The sequence below is a fragment of the Mytilus edulis genome, chromosome 7 (assembly GCF_963676685.1).
Source record: "Mytilus edulis chromosome 7, xbMytEdul2.2, whole genome shotgun sequence".
Taxonomy (NCBI): domain Eukaryota; kingdom Metazoa; phylum Mollusca; class Bivalvia; order Mytilida; family Mytilidae; genus Mytilus; species Mytilus edulis.
Genome location: NC_092350.1, coordinates 66,235,800 through 66,255,846, shown reverse-complemented (window position 1 = coordinate 66,255,846; position 20,047 = coordinate 66,235,800). Strand labels below are relative to the sequence as shown.

Genomic DNA, 20,047 nt, shown 5'->3' with positions numbered 1-20,047 from the left:
TTGTTTTTGTTTAATTATATAGTAATAGAAGTAGTACCTGCATTTTGTTTAGCCTAAATTAAGAATTTAATGAAACATAAGTTAATTTTTATATGTTTAATTATATTCAGTGACTGATCGTAAGTATTTAAAAAGTAAGAGACAGTTTTCAAACAAAAAGGGTAACAAATAGTCTGATTCGTTTAAACTTGTTTTGAATGGGAGTTATTTATTCTTATTTATTTAAAAAAAAAAATCTTCTAACGTTGATTTACTTACAAATGCAAGTTTTCATATCTCAACATTTTCGTTTTGCTCAAAGACTATTACAGTGGTTTGTGTACAATAATAAAGATACAATATTCATAATACAAAAAAGAAAAAAGTAAAAAAGTAATGTTGTGAACCTTATAAACATTCAGTAACACACACATATATATGTATACAAAAAAGGTTTATTTTCAAGCAGTGTACAGAAGTATATATTAAAAATTAAATACACAAAAAGAGTTTTAAAAGCAGCATTGCCTAGCGCTTTCATCCATCTTGGGACTTTCAAGACTATGAACGTCGTTATGGGGAACACATTAGTATTATGACGTAACGTCATTGTTTTCGTAACATATAAGTAGTATGACGTGACGTTATTGTTCATGTAACTACAAAGCATTAAGCTTGGCGTCAAACACTTTGCTGTTTACGGATCCTCACCCGTTCACACACACTATTTCCTGTTTGACCTAGTATGTAATTTTCGTTACAGTTGACACATGTTATACAATAGAGTAAATTTTCTGATTTCTGTCATGTTTGCGTTTACTGTAAATTTCCTACCGTTTTTGAAATATTTCGTACTACCGATTTCTAAGTAATTATAATTGTCTCTGGAACATATTCTACAGCGTGAATCGCCACAAATTTGTACGGATGATAAGTTTTCAACTATACTTTTGTCAGATGGCGTTTCAAATTTTTCGGTTGTCTTCTACTATAAATGATCGATTCTTCTTTTACCAAATTTTTCATTATTTCACTTTGATGTAAAATCGGAAAATTCGATTTTATAAACTTGAAGGCATTTGGTAATGGCGGATCATGAGTAGTCACAAACGGGAGGACATCTTCATCGGTTGTCTGTTCCTTCGGTATTCTAAGTTGATTTGTAGACATTTTATTTGTCCTCTCAATACTTTCATCTATAAGTTTTAATGGATATTTCTGTTGTAAGAGACACATCTTCAGTTCTTCTAACCTTTTTTTGCGAAGAGTTTTATCAAATACAATTGAACATACTCGTCTTGCCATACAATATGGAATGTTTCTTTTTGTATGTGATGGGTGGCATGATTCAAAATATAAATACTGGTGTGTATCTGTCTTCTTGTAATAAATATCCGTAATGATTTTATTATTGGAGAGTTTAATCAAAATGTCTAGAAATGGGAGTTCCAAGTTACTACTTTCAATAGTGAATTTTATTGACGGATGCAATGAGTTAAGAATTTCATGGATTTTTCTAAGTCGTCTGTTGATTTATTCCATAATATAAAACGATCGTCAAAAAATCTTTTCCACTGTTCATAAACATAAGTTTTGAATTCCTGGCCAAATATCTGGCCAACTTTTTCGCATAATATTTTTTCTAAGTAAGCTATAGCAAAATTGGCATAGGTAGGCGCAACATTTGTTCCCATTGCAGTTCCTTTAATTTGTTTGTAGTATTCACCATCGAAATAAAAAAATATTTCCCTCAAGGATGATTTTCAAAGCTTTTACAATGAATTCCGTATCGAATCTGCCGTTGACAATTTCTCGGTTTATTGCAACCCAATATTTTATTGCCGTTGTTCCTAGATCGTGCGGTATTTTTGTATACAAGCTGGTAACATCAAATGTAGTAAGGAGTGTATTTTTCGTAACTTTTTCAGGTATATACTTCAAAAAGTCTATATCATCTCTGACGTAACTTGGTATTAGCGGACATAACTTTTTTAATATTAGATCCACAAAGTGACTCATTCTCTGAGTTGTTGATTCAGGGCCAGCAACTATTGGTCTCCGTTTAAGATAGTTAGTTTTGGGAGATTCAATGTACTTTCTATTGTGATGTTTTACAGCTGTTTGAATTGTATTGCTTTTGTGTATTTTTGGTAATCCATAGAAGTTAGCTTCTTTCGGAGTAAAGTCACACAAATAAGCAATTTCATAATCCGTAAATGATTCTGAGTATTCTTCCACCAATTTTTTAATTTTTCTGATTGTACTTTTATAATTGTTTTTACGAAGCTTAGTTTTTCTCCTCGTATCTCTGCATTCTGGTCTGTAGTAGTGAAATTTCTGCATCCAATCGCGATAATGCTAGGTTTGCACGGATTTCAGTCTCTTCTTGGCATCACCTTCGATTTCGCGATTAAGAAATTTCTCCGGTAGTATTGGATTTTCCTTCGATCTCCATTCTTGGTAGATCACAGAAATATGTTTGCATCTCATCATGTTCCAAAAAGATTGTTTTCTTCCGTTGAGAGATCTATTCCACAAGGTAGCAATAAGTTCCTTTTGACGACTGGCTTCTATATCTGCTTGAATTTCATTCATTTCACGCAGTAGTGGTAAAGCAATTTGTCCGTCTTGTAGACTTTTATTTTCGCTTGTTTTCCTTGTAATATCAAATATGTTTTCAAAGGTCTAACCTTGTGTTCGTAATAAAGTTCCGATTTCCTGGAATGATCCTGCCATCACATCAATTTAGAAATTAACATTGTCATTTTACCTGATATTTCCGTAAGGACTTTTTCTGAATTTTCCCCACTTTTTGATCTGCTTCCACTCATTTTGATGCATGTACACGAAATATATACAATAAAGGTTTCTTTTCAAGCGGTTGTACAGAATTATTTTTAATAGCAGCATTGTCTAGCGCTTTCATCCATCTTGTTCACACACACTATTTCCTGTTTGACCTATATAATTTTCTTTACAGTTGACACATGTTATACAATGGAGTAAATTTTCTGATTTGCAAGTCATGTTTGCGTTTACTGTAAATTTCCTACCGTTTTTATACGCCCGTCAAAATTTTGACGGGACGTATTATGGTATACAAATGTCCGGTGTCCGTCCGCCCGTCCGTCCGTTCGTTCGTCCGTCCGTCTGTCCGGCGTAAACATGTCCCACCGTAACTTGAGAACGACTTATCCAAATTTCAAATGATCTGTATACTTTTTGGTAAAAATAAGATTAAAACTTTTTGAGTAACGGCACTTTGTAACTAAAACAGGGGTGTGTATTTTACACATGTCGCACCGTATCTCAAAAACGATTTCTGATTATTACTTAAAACTTTACACATGTCTTTGTTATATTAATCTAAAGATCTTTATACTTTTTGGAGATGATTCAAAATTTCATTTTTGAGTTATTGAGTATTTTGTAAAAAAAGGTGGAGTTTTTTTTTACATGTTGTGCCGTATCTCAAAAACATTTGATGATTATTGCTTAAAACTTTACACACGTCTTTGTTATATTAATCTAAAGATCTGTATACTTTTTGGTGATGATTCAAAACTTTATTTTGGAGTTATTGAGTATTTTGTTAAACAGGGGAGGGTTTTTTTACATGTTGCACCGTATCTCAAAAATAATTTATGATTATTGCTTAAAACTTTACACACTTTTTTGTTTTATTAATCTAAAGATCTGTATACTTTTTGGTTTTGATTCAAAATTGAATTTTAGTGATATTTAGTTTTTTGTAAAAAAAAATCAGGGTTGGGGGTTTCACATGTCTCGCCGTGTCTCAAAAACAATATATGGTTATTGCTTAAAACTTTCTCAGAAACTATTTATGAGTATTGCATAAAACTTCCACACAAGACGTCGGGCGTATCATGCGCTCATGGCGCAGCTGTTTATTGAAATATTTCGTACTAACGATTTCTAAGTAATTATAATTGTCTCTGTAAAGAAAATTACATAGGTCAAACAGGCAATAGTGTGTGTGAACGAGTCAGGATCCGTAAACAGCAAATACGGCAACCCGAGTACAGACAAATTCCGTTGAGCGAACATTTAGACATTTGTGCGGGAGGAAAATTCAAGTTTTTCCCGTTCTTCAAATGTACGGAACCAACAGAAGAATACCGTAAAGAACTAGAGTGAAAATTCATAAAAGTGTTTGACGCCAAGCTTAATGCTTAGTAGTTACATGAACAATAACGTCGTGTTCCCCATAATGACGTTCATAGTCTTGAAAAGTCCCAAGATGGATGAAAGCGCTAGACAATGCTGCTTTTAAAACTCTTTTTGTGTATTTAATTTTTAATATATATATATATATATATATATATCTATATATATATCAGTCTAAAGATTTGCACACCGGTACTGATATAAGATGTTAAAACTTGTGACACTTGAAGAAGGCCATTTGTTGAGCCGAAATATTTGTCAACACGATTTAATAACAACATTTTCGTATTATAACATCTTATATCAGTACCCTTGTGCAAATCTTTAGACTGATATAATTTTGTCCTTATCTGCATAGTATCGCCTATTCTAGACGATCCGGTACATAGTAAATATGCTGGTTAGTCTTTTTTTATAGACTTTTATATCTATATATAGATCCGATGGATACATCTGTTGTAGAGTTGTCACTGACTCAGACGTACTTATAAATATAATTATTTTCTGTGACTGTATATTACATTAATTTGTAGGATCCTTTACTATAGATAATTTAGCTGATCTGTAACCATAACATCTCCATGCCTTATATATCATGTACTGCAGTACGCCGCTAGATTAAAACTGACGTGGAAAGGTAACACATGGCCAGCGAAAGCTCTTTTTTGAGAGCCCAGGTGGTCGTGTGGTCTAGCGGGACTGCTACAGTGCAGGCGATTAGGTGTCACGATATCTCAGTAGCATGGGTTCGAATCCCGGCGAGGGAAGAACAAAAAATTTGCGAAAGCAAATTTACAGATCTAACATTGTTGGGTTGATGTTTAGACGAGTTAGAATTAAACAATTTATATAAATAGTCAGTATTATGGTTGGTAATAGGATTACAAAGTAATAATAAATTCCTACTGACTCTTTACTTACAGAGAGACTGACGATACCAACGGAATACTGAAATCCAAAATGAAATTGAACAAGAGACAAACAAAAGTGTAGAAAACTTAACATATAAAAATAAAGATTGAACAAACACGATCCCAAGTAACCAATGTTTGTCTATAGAAACATGTTTTTAAGTGTGACATATACGAAAATCATTTCAGATGAAAAAATGATATTTACATAAAATGAAAACAATAATCAACTAACATCATGAAATATAACGATAGGGAGTAATACAGGTTTTCTAAACTTGATGTTGATTTCCAGTTTTATCAAATACCTTGTTTTAAGGACTGCGAACGCACGAAATTGTATTAAGTTTTATTTATCATATTCATGGGCTTACCTATCTTACTATTTAAATGTGTGTAGATTGCTTACCAGACCCTTGCAACGGACATGGGAGTTGTTTTAACAGTATAACTGGTTACTTATGTAGTTGCAATGCTGGTTATACAGGAACAAGTTGTAATAATAGTAAGAAAATATTACTCTATACTTAAAATTATAGCTAAATATAAAAAAAATGACCAAATAATCAAGTTTTGTCAATTCTGCGTTATAAAGTATTTATCAAAAGATATAGATTTTATATTGATCATACATCCTATTGATGATTAAAATTATTATACATACTAACGTAATCAGTGTAGTTTCTATCTAATATTGCAAGTCATTAACATTTGAATATTTCTATCAACATTTGTTGTAATGGTTATTAGACCAATAATGATTAAAACGTCCAAAGCTCCTTTATTTAAACAATACATCCAGGTTGTACTCTTTTAGGTGCACAGCGTAAGTTTGATTGAAGAAGATTTCTAGGTTGTAGCGAAATACGTAACGTATACTTAAATGATTAGATGCATAGTTACAGAGTGTTCATAATTGTGAATATCGATGTATTCATTAAAATAAATTTTGTTTTGTTTCGTACTAAAAAAGTTCAAAGCAAATAATGAAAGTACAAATATTTTATACCCGCAGTGAAAATCTGATAAGTCAATTTCAAAAGTGATGATTAGTTCCTACTACGTGATTGGGTTAATTACATTTGTAACTTGAAGTCTTTATATCTACAAACACGGATCTTAGTACTAAATAAATCCAATATCATTTTAAAAATTTACATGACTTAACAGTCTAATCTTCAATCGATAAACAAATGCATATAACTCCGCAACGCCGAAAACGGTATTTCAGTTAAATGTTTATCAAACTAATGGATGACCTTATATTTAGATTGTTCACCCGATCCCTGCAATGGTCATGGTACTTGTCAATATACACAGATAGGATTTACATGCACATGCAACAACGGATACACAGGTCACACATGTGTTTCAGGTGAGCATGGAAACCAACTAAATCATTAACCCTTTTTTTCTTTAATTACAATCAATACAATATTAACAACATTTAAATTTGTTTCTCGCCTTTTAAAAAGTAGCAAAAATGGAGACATACGCTTGTGATAACTAACTGGCGGCAACGGTGTCGTATATTAATTTTATGAATGCGAAGTACTTTATTTTGCGCCTGTCACAAGTAGGGAGCCTCTTGCCTTTGTTAGTCTTGTATGATTTTTAGTTTTAGCTTTTGTGTATAATTCGGAGTTTAGTTTGAATTACATTATAACTGAAATACTATACATATTTTTAAGGGGCCAGCTGAAGGACGCTTCCGGGTGCGGGAGTTTCTCGCTACATTGAGGACCAATTTGTAGCCTTCAGCTTTTGTCTGCTCTATTGTCGGGTTGTTTTCGCTTTGACACATTCCCCATTTCCTTTCTCAATTTTAGATGTTTTATATACTTGACATCATTAAATTTTTTGGATTCGAGCGTCACTGATGAGTCTTTTGTAGACGAAACCCGCGTCTGGGGTATATATAAAATTTAGTCCTGGTATCTATGATGGGTTTATTTTCATAGTTAATTCAGTTAATTACGAGTAAAAGGATAAACACATTTTTTACATCAGATCATTTTTAAGGTATATTTAATTTTTAAAATGTTGCTTTGATTTTGACATTGACCAATCATTACGGTAACGTTTGCATGAATTTTATTCGGAATAGGGAATGTTGTCCGACTTTAATTTCATCTACCTTCGACTTTACTTTCCACGTTGATTGGTCAATGTATTATTTTGAAAATTCGGTTTGATGTTTAGATCTAATAAACACTAGATCATCTGTATTTGGTGTTTTATATAATTGTAAGCAGTTTTGTGTTTATGGAGTAGTTTATTTCTCATATACTATATGCAATGGGTCTGTAAATTTGATAGGTTGAATGATTAAAAAGTGTACCGTCAAACTGGCATGTTTAATCTTTCCTTGAACTTATATTATATCTAAATTGACAATGTGAAGTGGTCGTGATTGCATGGTTTTCAGGTTTGTCTGGCAGGAATTGTTAACCTTTGCCTCATTTTCGTGGTTCATTGGTTAGGGTTTATCATTATTGTATCACAGACACAAGTAATATATCTCCTACAGTTGGTTTATGGAATGGTGTATGGTGAACCTGCTGTCCAAAATGGGTTATTTGACCTTGGTCTTTTTATGGTTCATCAGTCAGTTTTAAGTTTATGTAATTAGCTTTGTTTCTCAGTGCAGATATTCATCATGAATACAAATAATAACCTTAAGGTGGTATGGGAGTCTAAAATAAAAATGATAGAATTTGTTCATACTTTGCCAAAACGTAGTATCTATTGATATATGTTGAAAAATATAATAAAAATGATAGGTCACCGTGCATTTTCTCAAGCTACAGGAAGTGACAAAATAACACATTTTGTATGGATTATACAAGAAAAAACAACATTTTGTGATTAGAAACTAAACAAAATCATAGAATTGTTAAATACTTGAGGAAAAGATAGCTTTCAGACAATGCTTTGAGAATTTCAAAAGGAAAGATAGGGTCACCGTACGTTTTTTCCGGCTTAAATACAAAATAGGAAAATTTCATGTAGAATCCTTCAGAAAATGCACCGTTTTAGAGTTACCTCCCCTTGAAATTTCAAAAAATTAAAAACAACCAAAACTAATCATAATTTGCAAAAATATTAATATTTGTAAGTTATATTCTTATAAATTGGTTCTTTTGAATGAAAATCACATTAAATATCTGCATTCCTGCAACCCATTTTGCCAACTTGATAGAAAATATGAACCTTTGGTTCTCTGTTTTTTACAATCCAAGATGGAGGAAGACACCCATACCACCTTAAGATGCACAGGTATTTGGTGTATATCGGTCTATTTCCCTGACATTACAATGGACACATTTCAAATGATCGATAATAATATAACGTTAATGTGATACCTGTAGTAAAATCTTCATGTAACGGATTATCAAGAAAAGTTTGATCAAGATAATTTTAAGCAGGCGGGAAGTTTTAGCGTGTTTACTGATGTTATCTCATATTATGATTTTTTTCTTTTTTAGACTTCTAATATAAGTAATCAATTCTTTATTTCAGTTATTGATCGTAAGTATGCAAACCATCTATAAAGAACAAAGGTTCAATCATCGGATATGATACGGATATATATTTCTTATGTCGCAACTTCAACCCCGTTCTCTTTTCACGAATGTGACCAACCAAATTAGACTATTTACCGGGATGTATCGGGATGTATTAACATGAGTAACACGACGGGTGCTACATGTGGAGCATGATATAATTACCTTTCCGAAGCACCTGAGATTACTGCCAGTTTTTAGTGGGGTTTGTGTTGATAAGTTTTAAATTTTCGATGTTGTGTACTGTTGTTTGTCTTTGTTTATTTCTTTTTTAACCGTGCCATATGCATTGTTAGTTGGTTTTCGATATATGAGTTTGTTTGTTCCTCTGGTTTATTCCCCCTCATTTGCCAATGAGACAAATTTCCATCACAGACATAATGGCATAAATTATCAACTGTAGGTCATCACATGCAATCTGCCAAAAGTAAAATTACTACCACACAGTCAGCAATTAAAGATCCCGAAATGAACAATGTAAAACAATTCATGCGAAAAAACTATCAGCCTGATTAATTTAAAATACAATGCACGAAATAAAATATGATATAAAGAAACAAACGACAATACTGATTGATAAGTGACGAACTTTGGCACATACAGAATGAGTTGCTAGAATTTATGTCATGAGCAACACATCGGAAAACCGAAACTGTTAAGTGTTCCCCAGAACTGAACACCAACTTGATGTTTAGTGGGGTGGTTATTCGGTTGAATCGTTAGTTTCTGATCATGATTTTTTTTATTACATTTATTGAATTATTTTCTTGATTTGAAGGGTGTTTATTTTTCTATGTGAAGTAATCTTTACTCCCTTGCTATCTGTTAAAATACATATGGAGAGAATTTGCTGGTAGTATCTATAATCTTTATCAATTTACATTGCTGGATTTTATTTTGTCGGTAATGAAGTACAAAAACCATACAAACAAAATGAATGACAGGAAAATAAGTATTGTTAGCAGCAAATAATAAGGTTGATTCATTCTCTAAAATAAGTTGTAAAATTTGTTATGATATGTTGGCCAATATTCTCTGACAGTGTATTATGTCGTAATGACTTTCAAAAACTAATGGAACTTTCAATTTTACCATAAAATATCTTATGGATTGATTGAATCCGTTGACATCGATCGTGCAATTTGTATAAGAAACACAAAGATGAAGATAAAGTTAACATATCATATTACGGTGGAGCAATGAAAACACATTGCAATTTTTGTAATCCTGATACTGGCAACTTTACATGATAAAAGTTCTGAAAGGGTTCTGACTAAATTAAACTGCTATCTTACAATTTTACTATGCAACATATAACAGACTTGTGTTATATATTTACAAATAATATAAAGACCCAACGTAATTGAGTATGGCATAATAATACAGAAAGAACAAATGCAGACAGAAGACCTATAAAACTAGATATCAATGAACATCTTTTTATTCCTATAAAATTTACAGGCACACATTATCTAATTGCTCAAATTTGATTTAGATTGTAGTTCTAATCCTTGTCATGGACGTGGTGATTGTTATAATGGAGTAGGAGGACACCTTTGTCAATGTCACTCAGGGTATTCTGGTACCAATTGTCAAACAGGTAACACTAAACTTTTTAAACTAAAACAGTTTATGTAATTAAGTCTGTTTTTCAGTACAAATATTCATCATGAACACAAACAATAACCTTAAGGTGCACATGTATTTGGTGTATATCGGTCTATTTCCCATCGATAATAATATATCGTTAATGTGATACCTGTAGTAAAATCTTCATTTAACGGATTATCAAGAAAAAATTTGATCAAGATAATTTTAAGCAGGCGGTAATTTTTATCGTGTTTACTGATGTTATCTTATATTGTGATTTTTCTCTTTTTTTAGACTTCTTATATAAGTAATCAATTCTTTATTTCAGTTATTGATCGTAAGTATGCAAACCATCTATAAAGAACAAAGATTCAATCATCGGATGTATATTTCTTATGTCGCAACTTCAATCCCGTTCTCTTTTCACTAATGTGACCAACCAAATGAGACTATTTACCGGGATTTAACGGGATGTTTTAACATGAGTAACACGACGGGTGCTACATGTGGAGCATGATATCATTACCTTTCCGAAGCACCTGAGATTAGTCCCAGTTTTTAGTGGGGTTTGTGTTGAATTAAATTTTCGATCTTGTGTACTGTTGTTTGTCTTTTTCTTTTTTAGCCGTGTCATATGCATTTGTTAGTTGGTTTTCGATATATGAGTTTGTTTGTTCCTCTGGTATATTCCCCCTCATTTGCCAATAAGACAAATTTCCATCACAGACAAAATGGCATAAATTATCAACTATAGGTCGTCATATGCATCTGTCAAAAGCAGAATTACTACCACACAGTCAGCAATTAAAGATCCCGAAATGACAAATGTAAAATAATTCATACGAAAAAACTATTAGCCTGATTGCTTTTAAATACAATGCACGAAAAAGAATATGATTTAAAGAAACTAACGACAATACTGATTGATAAGTGATTAGCTTGGGCACATACAGAATGAGGTGCTAGAATTTATGTCATGAGCAACACATCAAAAAACCGAAACTGTTAAGTGTTCCCCAGGCCTTGAAGGCATAAAACTTTGCTCAGTGCTCGGAGCACAAAAATCATGATCGAAACGTGAAATCCAGCAATTTGATTGGTCGATTTTCGAGTCTGAGTACAAAAATCATGCTCGAAAGTTTTATGACCGTGAGGCCAGAACTGAACACCAACTTGAAGTTTAGTGGGGTGGTCATTTGGCTGAATCGTTAGTTTCTCATCATGATTTTTTTATTATTGAATTATTTTCTTGATTTGAAGGGTGTTTATTTTTCTATGTGAAGAGTTATTTACTCCCTTGATGTCTGTAAAAATACATATGGAGTGAATTTGCTGGTAGTATCTATAATCTTTATTGACTTACATTGCTGGATTTTATTATGTCGGTAATAAAGTACACAAACCATACAAACAAAATAAATGACAGGAAAATAAGTATTAATAGCAGCAAAGAATAAGGTTGAATCATTCTCTAAAATAAGTTGTAAAATTTGTTATGATATGTTGGCCAATATTCTCTGACAGTGTATTATGTCGTAATGGCTTTCAAAAAATAATGGAAATCTCAATTTTACCATAAAATATTTTATCGATTGATTGATGCCGTTGACTTCGATCGTGCAATTTGTATAAGAAACACAAAGAGGAAGACAAAGTTAACATATCATATTACAGTGGAGCATTGAAAACACATTGCAATTTTTGTAATCCTGATACTTGCATCTTTACATGATAAACGGTCTGAAACGGTTCTGACTAGATTAAACTGCTATCTTAAAATTATACTATGCAACATATAACAGGCTTGTTTTATATATTTAAAAATAATATAAAGACCCAACGTGATTGAGTATGGCATAATAATACAGAAAGAACAAATGTAGACAGAAGACCTATAAAACTAGATATCAAAGAACATTTTTTATTCCTATAAAATTTACAGACACACATTTTCTAATTGATCAAATTTGATTTAGATTGTAGTTCTAATCCTTGTCATGGGCGTGGTGATTGTTATAATGGAGTAAGAGGACACCTTTGTCAATGTCACGCAGGGTATTCTGGCACCAATTGTCAAACAGGTAACACTAAACTTTTACTGTTATATTTGTTATTCAATTCATATTTATAGTGCTTTCGTTTAGAAGCTTGCAGTAGAGGATTTTCAGTTCAATAGGTAGCTAATGAGGTGGAACTGGTAATATTTTAAAGATGTCTTTTTGCAAGAAACTTTTATTAAAAGATACTTTGTTACAATTACCGTACAAAAGAGGGACGAAAGATACCAGAGGGACAGTCTAAGCAAATAGATCAAAAACAAACTGACAAAGCCATGGATTAAAAAAAAAAGACAAACAGACAAAAAATAGTACAGAAGACAAAACATAGAAAACTAAAGACTAAACAACACAAACCACACCAAAAACTAGGGGTAATATCAGGTGCTCCAGAAGGGTAAGCAGATCATGCTCCACATATGCAAATGTGCTTATGTTATTAGAAATCCGGTAAACAGTCTAATTCGGTAAAGTTATTACAATTAATAGTTATTGTTATATTTCGACACTGTTGGCTTTGATTCTCTAATTATTCTACAAGTACATACATTTGTGTAATTGCAGTTTTAAGTTCAACGCTACAGCCAACACGTGATGTTGGCATTAAACAATTGTATATCATGTTTTCCATTTAACAGCTACAACAAAACAGCCGATCGTTGGGTCAGGCCGTAAGTATACTCAATGTTAGTCCTTGATTGTTTTGTTCTTAAAACTGCTAATGTCATTTATCTGATTGAGGATATGTTTAAATCACAAAAATGAACATGGTTAATCCCAAATTTTACATTTCACATTTCTTCATTAGCATTCATAAAACATGTAAACCAACAAAATAAATCAAATTAACACATGTAAAACCATTTCATTTTTTAAAATACCACACACAGAAATTTACAGGTTTTCCTGTCTACAAATGTACATACGACCTTTATTTATATATTTTTCCATTACAGCAATTTTACCTTTTGGACCTCAACCAACACCCAAAGGTAAAATATATGACGTATGTGTATATATTAATGAAGATCTTGTATTATTGCCAATGTGAAAACTCTCTACAAGAGTCGAAATGAAGAAGAAATAAACAACTACAGGTCATCATACGGCCTTCAAAAATGAGCCAAGCCGAAATGATATACGTAAAACAAATCAAACGAGGAAACTAACTGCCTAATTTATGTACAAAACAATGAACGAAAAACAAATACATTACACATGTGTGTATTATTTTTTCTATATCCTTCCTGATTTAATTCTGAATGTTAAAATCATCAGAGGCACAGTATCTCGGTGTTGTCTACCACTATGAAATTAAAAAAAACAATTCTTAATAAATATACAAATCTTCATCTGATTCATCTTATGTTTCGAATCTTTGTAAGAAAAACGGAAAGGACTGGCTTATTAAGATTAGGGTCAAACGTACCTGTCATGTACCGGAATCGAACCCACAACCTCAGTGTTGACATTCTAGTGATACATTAGTTCGACTGCAATACTATTTGTTCCTATCTTTGCAACGTATGGTGCAAGTTGTGTGTGATAAGTAAGGTGTTAAATGAAAGATATAAATCACGATTAATCAATTTTCTAAAAAGGATAGAGCGCACCTGTTTTTCTCTAATTTACAATTTTAAAGTAAAGGCAGAATGCTCAATTTCAAACGACAAAATGTTTACGATACAAAAAATATCAATAAGTCCACAAAACACTGACAAAATCAAGCGCACGCCCACAGAACCAACGAAAAACAAATGTTACACTTTCGACATGGTACATATAAGTACCCCTTGTTTGTGAAAAAAATTAATTGATCTCAAACTGGACTGTTAAATGTCAAGTGTCGATCGAATATGTAAACTTGTGTATTTTAATGTAAATTTATGTCAGTCATGCACATCTTTTCTTCTTTTGTAAAAAGTAAAAATATATTTGCAGACCATATATGTGATAAGGTGGGACTACTTATGGATCTTGCTACAGGGAAAAGTGTAACCATGCAAAACGCCAACGCTTGTGGTGGTAAATCGCCTGATGCATTAATTCTGAAACACTGCCAAGCTCCAATATTTTCAAAATGGAAAAAGGGAATACAGGTATGAATGTATCCGTTTAAACATAACACATTATCATCATGGAATTTCAAATGGGAGTTACACTTTGTAGGTCTTCTTTTTTTGTGTGGACATTTTGAGTTTTTCTGCATATTTTAATACGGAAAACATAGTACTGTCGCCTTGATTTAGCAATATTAATTTATTACCTGACACAAGCTATATTAACATGGCGATTTTACAAACAAATCTAACGGGTGCTTAATAACAGTGTTTTAATTTTTCTAAGTATTGTAAATATCTTTTGATACATTTTGTACCCTGAAATAATAAATAAAATGGACAATGAAATATTACAGATAGAAACACTTACATTTTATTCTTATGAGGCTGACGCAATACAGAAACTTCTTAGAAAGAAACAAAAGAAGTTAAAATATACTATAACTTTAATTTCCGCTATATAAATGATGTTCTCTCACTAAATAATTAAAAAAATCGGTGACTATGATGAACGCATCTATCCCATCGAACTAGCGATAAAGAAGACAACAGATATAGTTAAGTCTGTCGCATATCTTGACTATCTAGAAATGGACAATGAGAATCGGTTAAATTAAAAACTTTCCGACTAAAGAGATGACAATTGTGAACTTTTATTTAAACAAATCATATTGTTAGCACATAAACAATTATATTTCAACTAAAAGGTGAACAGTCATTGCAGTCAACTGAAACATTATATGCCCATAGCTGAATGGACAGGTCATGGATTCAGTGATACCATTGGTATTTTAGTATCCTGCCAAAATGGTGTTATTGAGGTATGCGTTTTACTACATACAACATATGATTTGTATTACTTTATTTCTTATACTTTCATCGCGTGAAAACTAAATATGTTTTACAATTTCGTTTATTATTTATTGTGTAAAATATGGTGATGCAGCATGATCGCAAGTAAGGCAGCATCATACTGGACCAGGAAGTATTTGTCTTTTGTTTTCTGTGTCAAATTTGTTTGTTTGTTTTAACATCAATCATTTGATTAAAAAGAAAACGAATGGTTAACTGTTGGATTGTCTGTTCGTGTCATTTCCTGGACGAAAAATTTAAATTACAAATATACCAAACTCCGAGGTAATTCCTAATTGAAGACTCTCTAAACAAATAGCAAAATCAAAAGCTCAAACACATCAAACAAAAGGTCAACAAATGTGATATATCTGACTTTGCACAGGTATTTTTTTATGTAGAAAATGGTGGATTAGAACTGGTTTTATAGCTAGCTACACCTCTCACTTGTAAAATAATAGCATACAAATCCATTAAATTGACAACGATGTACATTTAAAAACAATTAAGAAGATGTGTTCAATTACATTTACATTACATGTATATGTTTATGCGTTTACTATATTTGTTTCTTTTTTCGTTATATAGAGATATAGGAAGATGTGGTGTGGGTACCAATAAGACAACTCTCCATCCAAATAACAATTTATAAAAGTAAACCATTATAGGTCAATGTACGGCCTTCAATATATGCATTTACTTTCTTTTTTTTGTTGTTGTTACATAATATGCATTTAATATCTTTGATTTTTGTTCACATATGCATTTTTTTGCTATTGTAGATGATGTCTCAGTCCTGTTCTGGTTCCATGATGGTTCACAATGTAACAGCACCGGCTTCTGATCTTATGTACACTGTTGATTGGATGTAATTAAATGTGATGATAACTAAAATGATGGCTTTGATTTTTCGAAGCTTAAAGGCTATATAGAGTACTGAACTACGAACCAAAGTTCACCTTTTTCTATCATTTTTTAAAATGTCAAACATATTATCATAAAAATCTGCCTCTTCTCGTGGAGGTTTTTGCCCACTGGTATGACCAGCCAAAAATCAGCAATTCTGTGTTAACATGAGTTATCATTAATATCACCATAATTATAAATAAACTGCTTAAAACCGCCTTTGATTGCTCATATATGTTTTGGCACTGAAAAGGACTGTATTACACATACGAAGTTTTGATATGTAAAAATTAAACTGCTTAAATTAAAAAAAAGTGTCTTCCAACTCAATAAATAATGTTTTTCTTGAATCAAATGATCATTGTCAAAACACTTTGAAGAACAAATTGATCTTCATTTGTTTTATTAATTCTCTAAGTTACAATTTTGGTCTCCTTAATTCAAGTACTAATTTTGATGTCAATATTTCATCTTTTCTATCATACTTATGTAATACAGAAACCATAAAACACTACAACCATAACTAATTTAATACACTTATTTGAAAACTGTTCACAAAAAAATCCCCTCGAAAGAGAGATTAAGGTGTCAATGCATTTTGAAAATATGTTGTTTTTAAGAAAGTGTACGGTTAAATGCAGTAAAAATGATAATAATGACAATATTATGTGTTGACGATTTCTTTTGTGTTTTTGTGTTGCTGTATATTTCGACTGAAATTCTTATTTCTGATAATAAAAATAAAATTGTAATTACATCATAATAGTCCATCGATTGCAATATTAAGATATCACTTATAACTATAATCAAATTCCTATGGCAGATAAATAGTTGTTTTCTCAACCAACTCCTAATAAAAAACCCATCCCATACCAAAATTAAAAGATGAATGGTACTGACATTTTATCTTGAATTCTCGTAACTTTTGCATATATTCAATCATTTAACATTTGAGAAAAACGAGTGCAAACATTAAAACTCTAGGCATTTTTGTTGTGCATATCTGTTATGTGGACGCATAATAAGGACACCAATTCATGTGTACATAAAGGGTTTATGACAGTTATATTCATATACCTGATGCAAGAAAAAGTTGCGTTTGGTTCAAAAGGTCCAAAAATACAAGCTCTATAATCATGATAATCTGTCTTTTACAGAAGGTTTCAAAGTTTTTATGCGCAGTTTGTTTTTTGTTTACACACAGTTTTGATTTAGAAGAAAAACCAACATGGTTAGAAAATATAAATATAAATAATTACACCATGACAAACACATTTCCATCTTGATATTCGTATGTTGTTTTCATATTTCAGTTGATACTTAGGGCATGTTATGTTCGTGCATGCTAACACTATAGAGATTTAATATACAGGAGTGTTTTCTATACGCAGAAATTGTTCAAAATAAGTTACGAGGAGGATAGATTGAAAATGACTTGTTGTCGCTTTGACACATTCCCCATTTCCATTCTCAATTTTACTCCGTACATTTTATAGACACCATCACGAATAGCTTGATTCATATTTTTTTTGTGTCTATACTAACTAAGGACATTTTACCACGTCTTAGATTGTGGTTTACCATTTACGTCGTCTGGTCTTTCACATACCAAACGTGACCTATTCCAAAATATGACTGTTTTGCAGAGTGTTAATTTTTATAAGACGTTATCCAACATTCATGTATTTTGTTAGAATGTTTTATTTGTAATTTTTGATCGTATATTATTTATGTCTGATCGTTCGTAGTTCTATTTCTTTTTTTTGAAATTTTCTATTCGTATGCAAAAATAAAGTTAGTAAATCTAACAGTTCATTCAGATGGTTTAAGTTTAAAGCAACTATAAAATACACATGATTATTTGTTTTACAGTTGGATTTAGAAGAAATACCGATATAGTTAGATAATACAATTAATTACAGAAACATAATAACAAACCTAATCTCGATTTATATCCATTTTTTAAAATTTACCTGTGACGTTACTTTTTGTGGCGTTGTCGTTACATTAGAGACGCACAGCTCGTGATTCTATTATGTTTTTGTGGTCAGTAAACTTTCCTAAATTAGTTTAGGTATTCGTTGTTATTCTGAGGCTAACATGTCTCAATGTACTCTTATATTATTTGTGTATGTATGTATCTGACCTTAGTGCTCTTGAATTTATTTGTACTGTATTCCTGTAATACAATGTTTTTATTTTCACGTTTTATTTAGCCCTGCCATAAAACGCGAGGTTTGGCTAGCCACAAAACCTGGTTCAATCCACCATTTGTTTTTCAAATGTCCTGTACAGAGTCAGAAACATGGTGGTTGTGTTGTTATCTAATAGTATCTATGTATATTGTCTAGTTACATTTTTGTAAAGTTGAATGCAATCCTTTTATAATATTGATTTTTCTTATATTAAATAGAACCACAGAACTATGAAAATATCTCTGATTATGGTAGTATGTGTTTCTGCGGACAATCAGTTTTGTGTTAAACAACGTTTACAATAACATGAATAACATTCTTGTAGAATTCTTTAAATAATACTGGATATGCACTTAAGAGGGTGAAAAACCAGACAGTGGATGGCACATGACATATTTTGTTTTCAAATTTTTTTCATCTATTTCATTTCACAAATTCATTCTTTTTCAAAGTTGAATTTTGTTGTTTTTTATTAACTGCAACAAATAAAGAGAAAAAAATACATAGAAAGCACTGAAAATTCATTGAAAAGGGGAGATAACTCTTCATTTTGTACAAAATTTTGTTGCGTTGTTAATGAACTTTCATATCATTTTCTGAGCCATCCACTGTTGATTCAAAAATATCTTTGACATACATATCCTTTGTATGATATAAACATTGCATTGGAACCAAAAATTCAGTGGGAAAAAAATTATGTTGTGCCACCATATCATAGGATTTGCCTGATATTTACTTGGACAGCCTCTTAATACGAAGAGTGATGACCATCCACCAATTGATCAATCAATCTGGTCATCGTTGTACAAATTTATATGTAGTCTTTGTGATAAATTGTTGTTAAAGATTTTTATTTAATTAAAGAAACTTATGTTTCATATTTTATTATTACGAATGTTCTTACAGAAAATACACATAACATTTGATTTGTTATTAAAATGCTTACTAGTATAAGTGGACTTGATTAAGATGAAAAGTCCATTTAACATTTTTCTAGTCCATCAAAAAAGCAAATATAATGACAATAGTGTATTGCTGTGGTGTTGTTTACATATGTAAAACTATCTTATCATATTGATGCTTGGAGAGGTATAATAGATATACATTAAAATACAAAAAGGCGTATTTGATATACTGAAACAAATTTAGAACATGATAATCAATGCGGATCTGAAAGGACATCATGATTCAAAGTACCTTTGTGTGTCAGATGGATAGTATCATGAATATATTTCAACCTCTCGATTATATTTTCTGCATCAGTTCTATTTTTGTCTAGCAGTTTCCTTAGCTGTAGAATGTCGAATTTAACCTCCCTAGGAAATGAATCCGGCTCTAGTAAATGCCTGAAAAGTATGTTATTGGCATAATATATGTTCTGCTTAGCATTATAACCAATGCATATACCAATGTTACAGTCATCAACAGAATGACATTCGCTTATTTGAAAATTCCTTTCATTAACTTTTTGACAAGTTAAATTGAATTCACATTCCTGAAATTTTTCTGTTGCAATGTTACTGCAACCCTTCTCAATATTATTAAAATAATCGAAATCAATGATTTTTATTTTATTGTTAATCATCAGAACATGTTCAAGTTTCAAATCTCCCCATCGCAGAGGTCCCAAAGGAGAATGTTTCAAGTATAAAAGAAAATCAGCAATATCCATGGCATGTCTCAAACGAGATTTCATATCCGATGTAAGCATTTCCATTGTGACTTTTTCCCCATATTCATAAA

At 31.5% G+C, this 20,047-nt stretch overlaps 1 protein-coding gene across 1 annotated transcript; it reads left to right on the top strand.

Moving 5' to 3' along the window:
- Positions 1-5,911: 5,911 nt before the first annotated feature.
- Positions 5,912-16,097, top strand: LOC139482020 (fibropellin-3-like). The gene is made up of 8 exons (XM_071265655.1): positions 5,912-6,453; positions 8,601-8,609; positions 10,140-10,244; positions 12,930-12,962; positions 13,248-13,283; positions 14,233-14,390; positions 15,059-15,172; positions 15,986-16,097. Exons 1-8 carry the CDS (start codon positions 6,333-6,335, stop codon positions 16,073-16,075), a joined length of 666 nt encoding a protein of 221 aa, XP_071121756.1. The 5' UTR covers positions 5,912-6,332; the 3' UTR covers positions 16,076-16,097.
- The last annotated feature ends 3,950 nt before the right edge of the window (positions 16,098-20,047 follow it).

Bases quoted from the DNA above. Each gene is read 5' to 3' on its own strand.
- LOC139482020 (XM_071265655.1), top strand. From the start codon at position 6,333: ATGACCTTATATTTAGATTGTTCACCCGATCCCTGCAATGGTCATGGT. The intron at 14,391-15,058 runs GTATGAATGTAT...TTCAACTAAAAG, and splicing joins AATGGAAAAAGGGAATACAG to GTGAACAGTCATTGCAGTCA. The intron at 15,173-15,985 runs GTATGCGTTTTA...TTGCTATTGTAG, and splicing joins GCCAAAATGGTGTTATTGAG to ATGATGTCTCAGTCCTGTTC.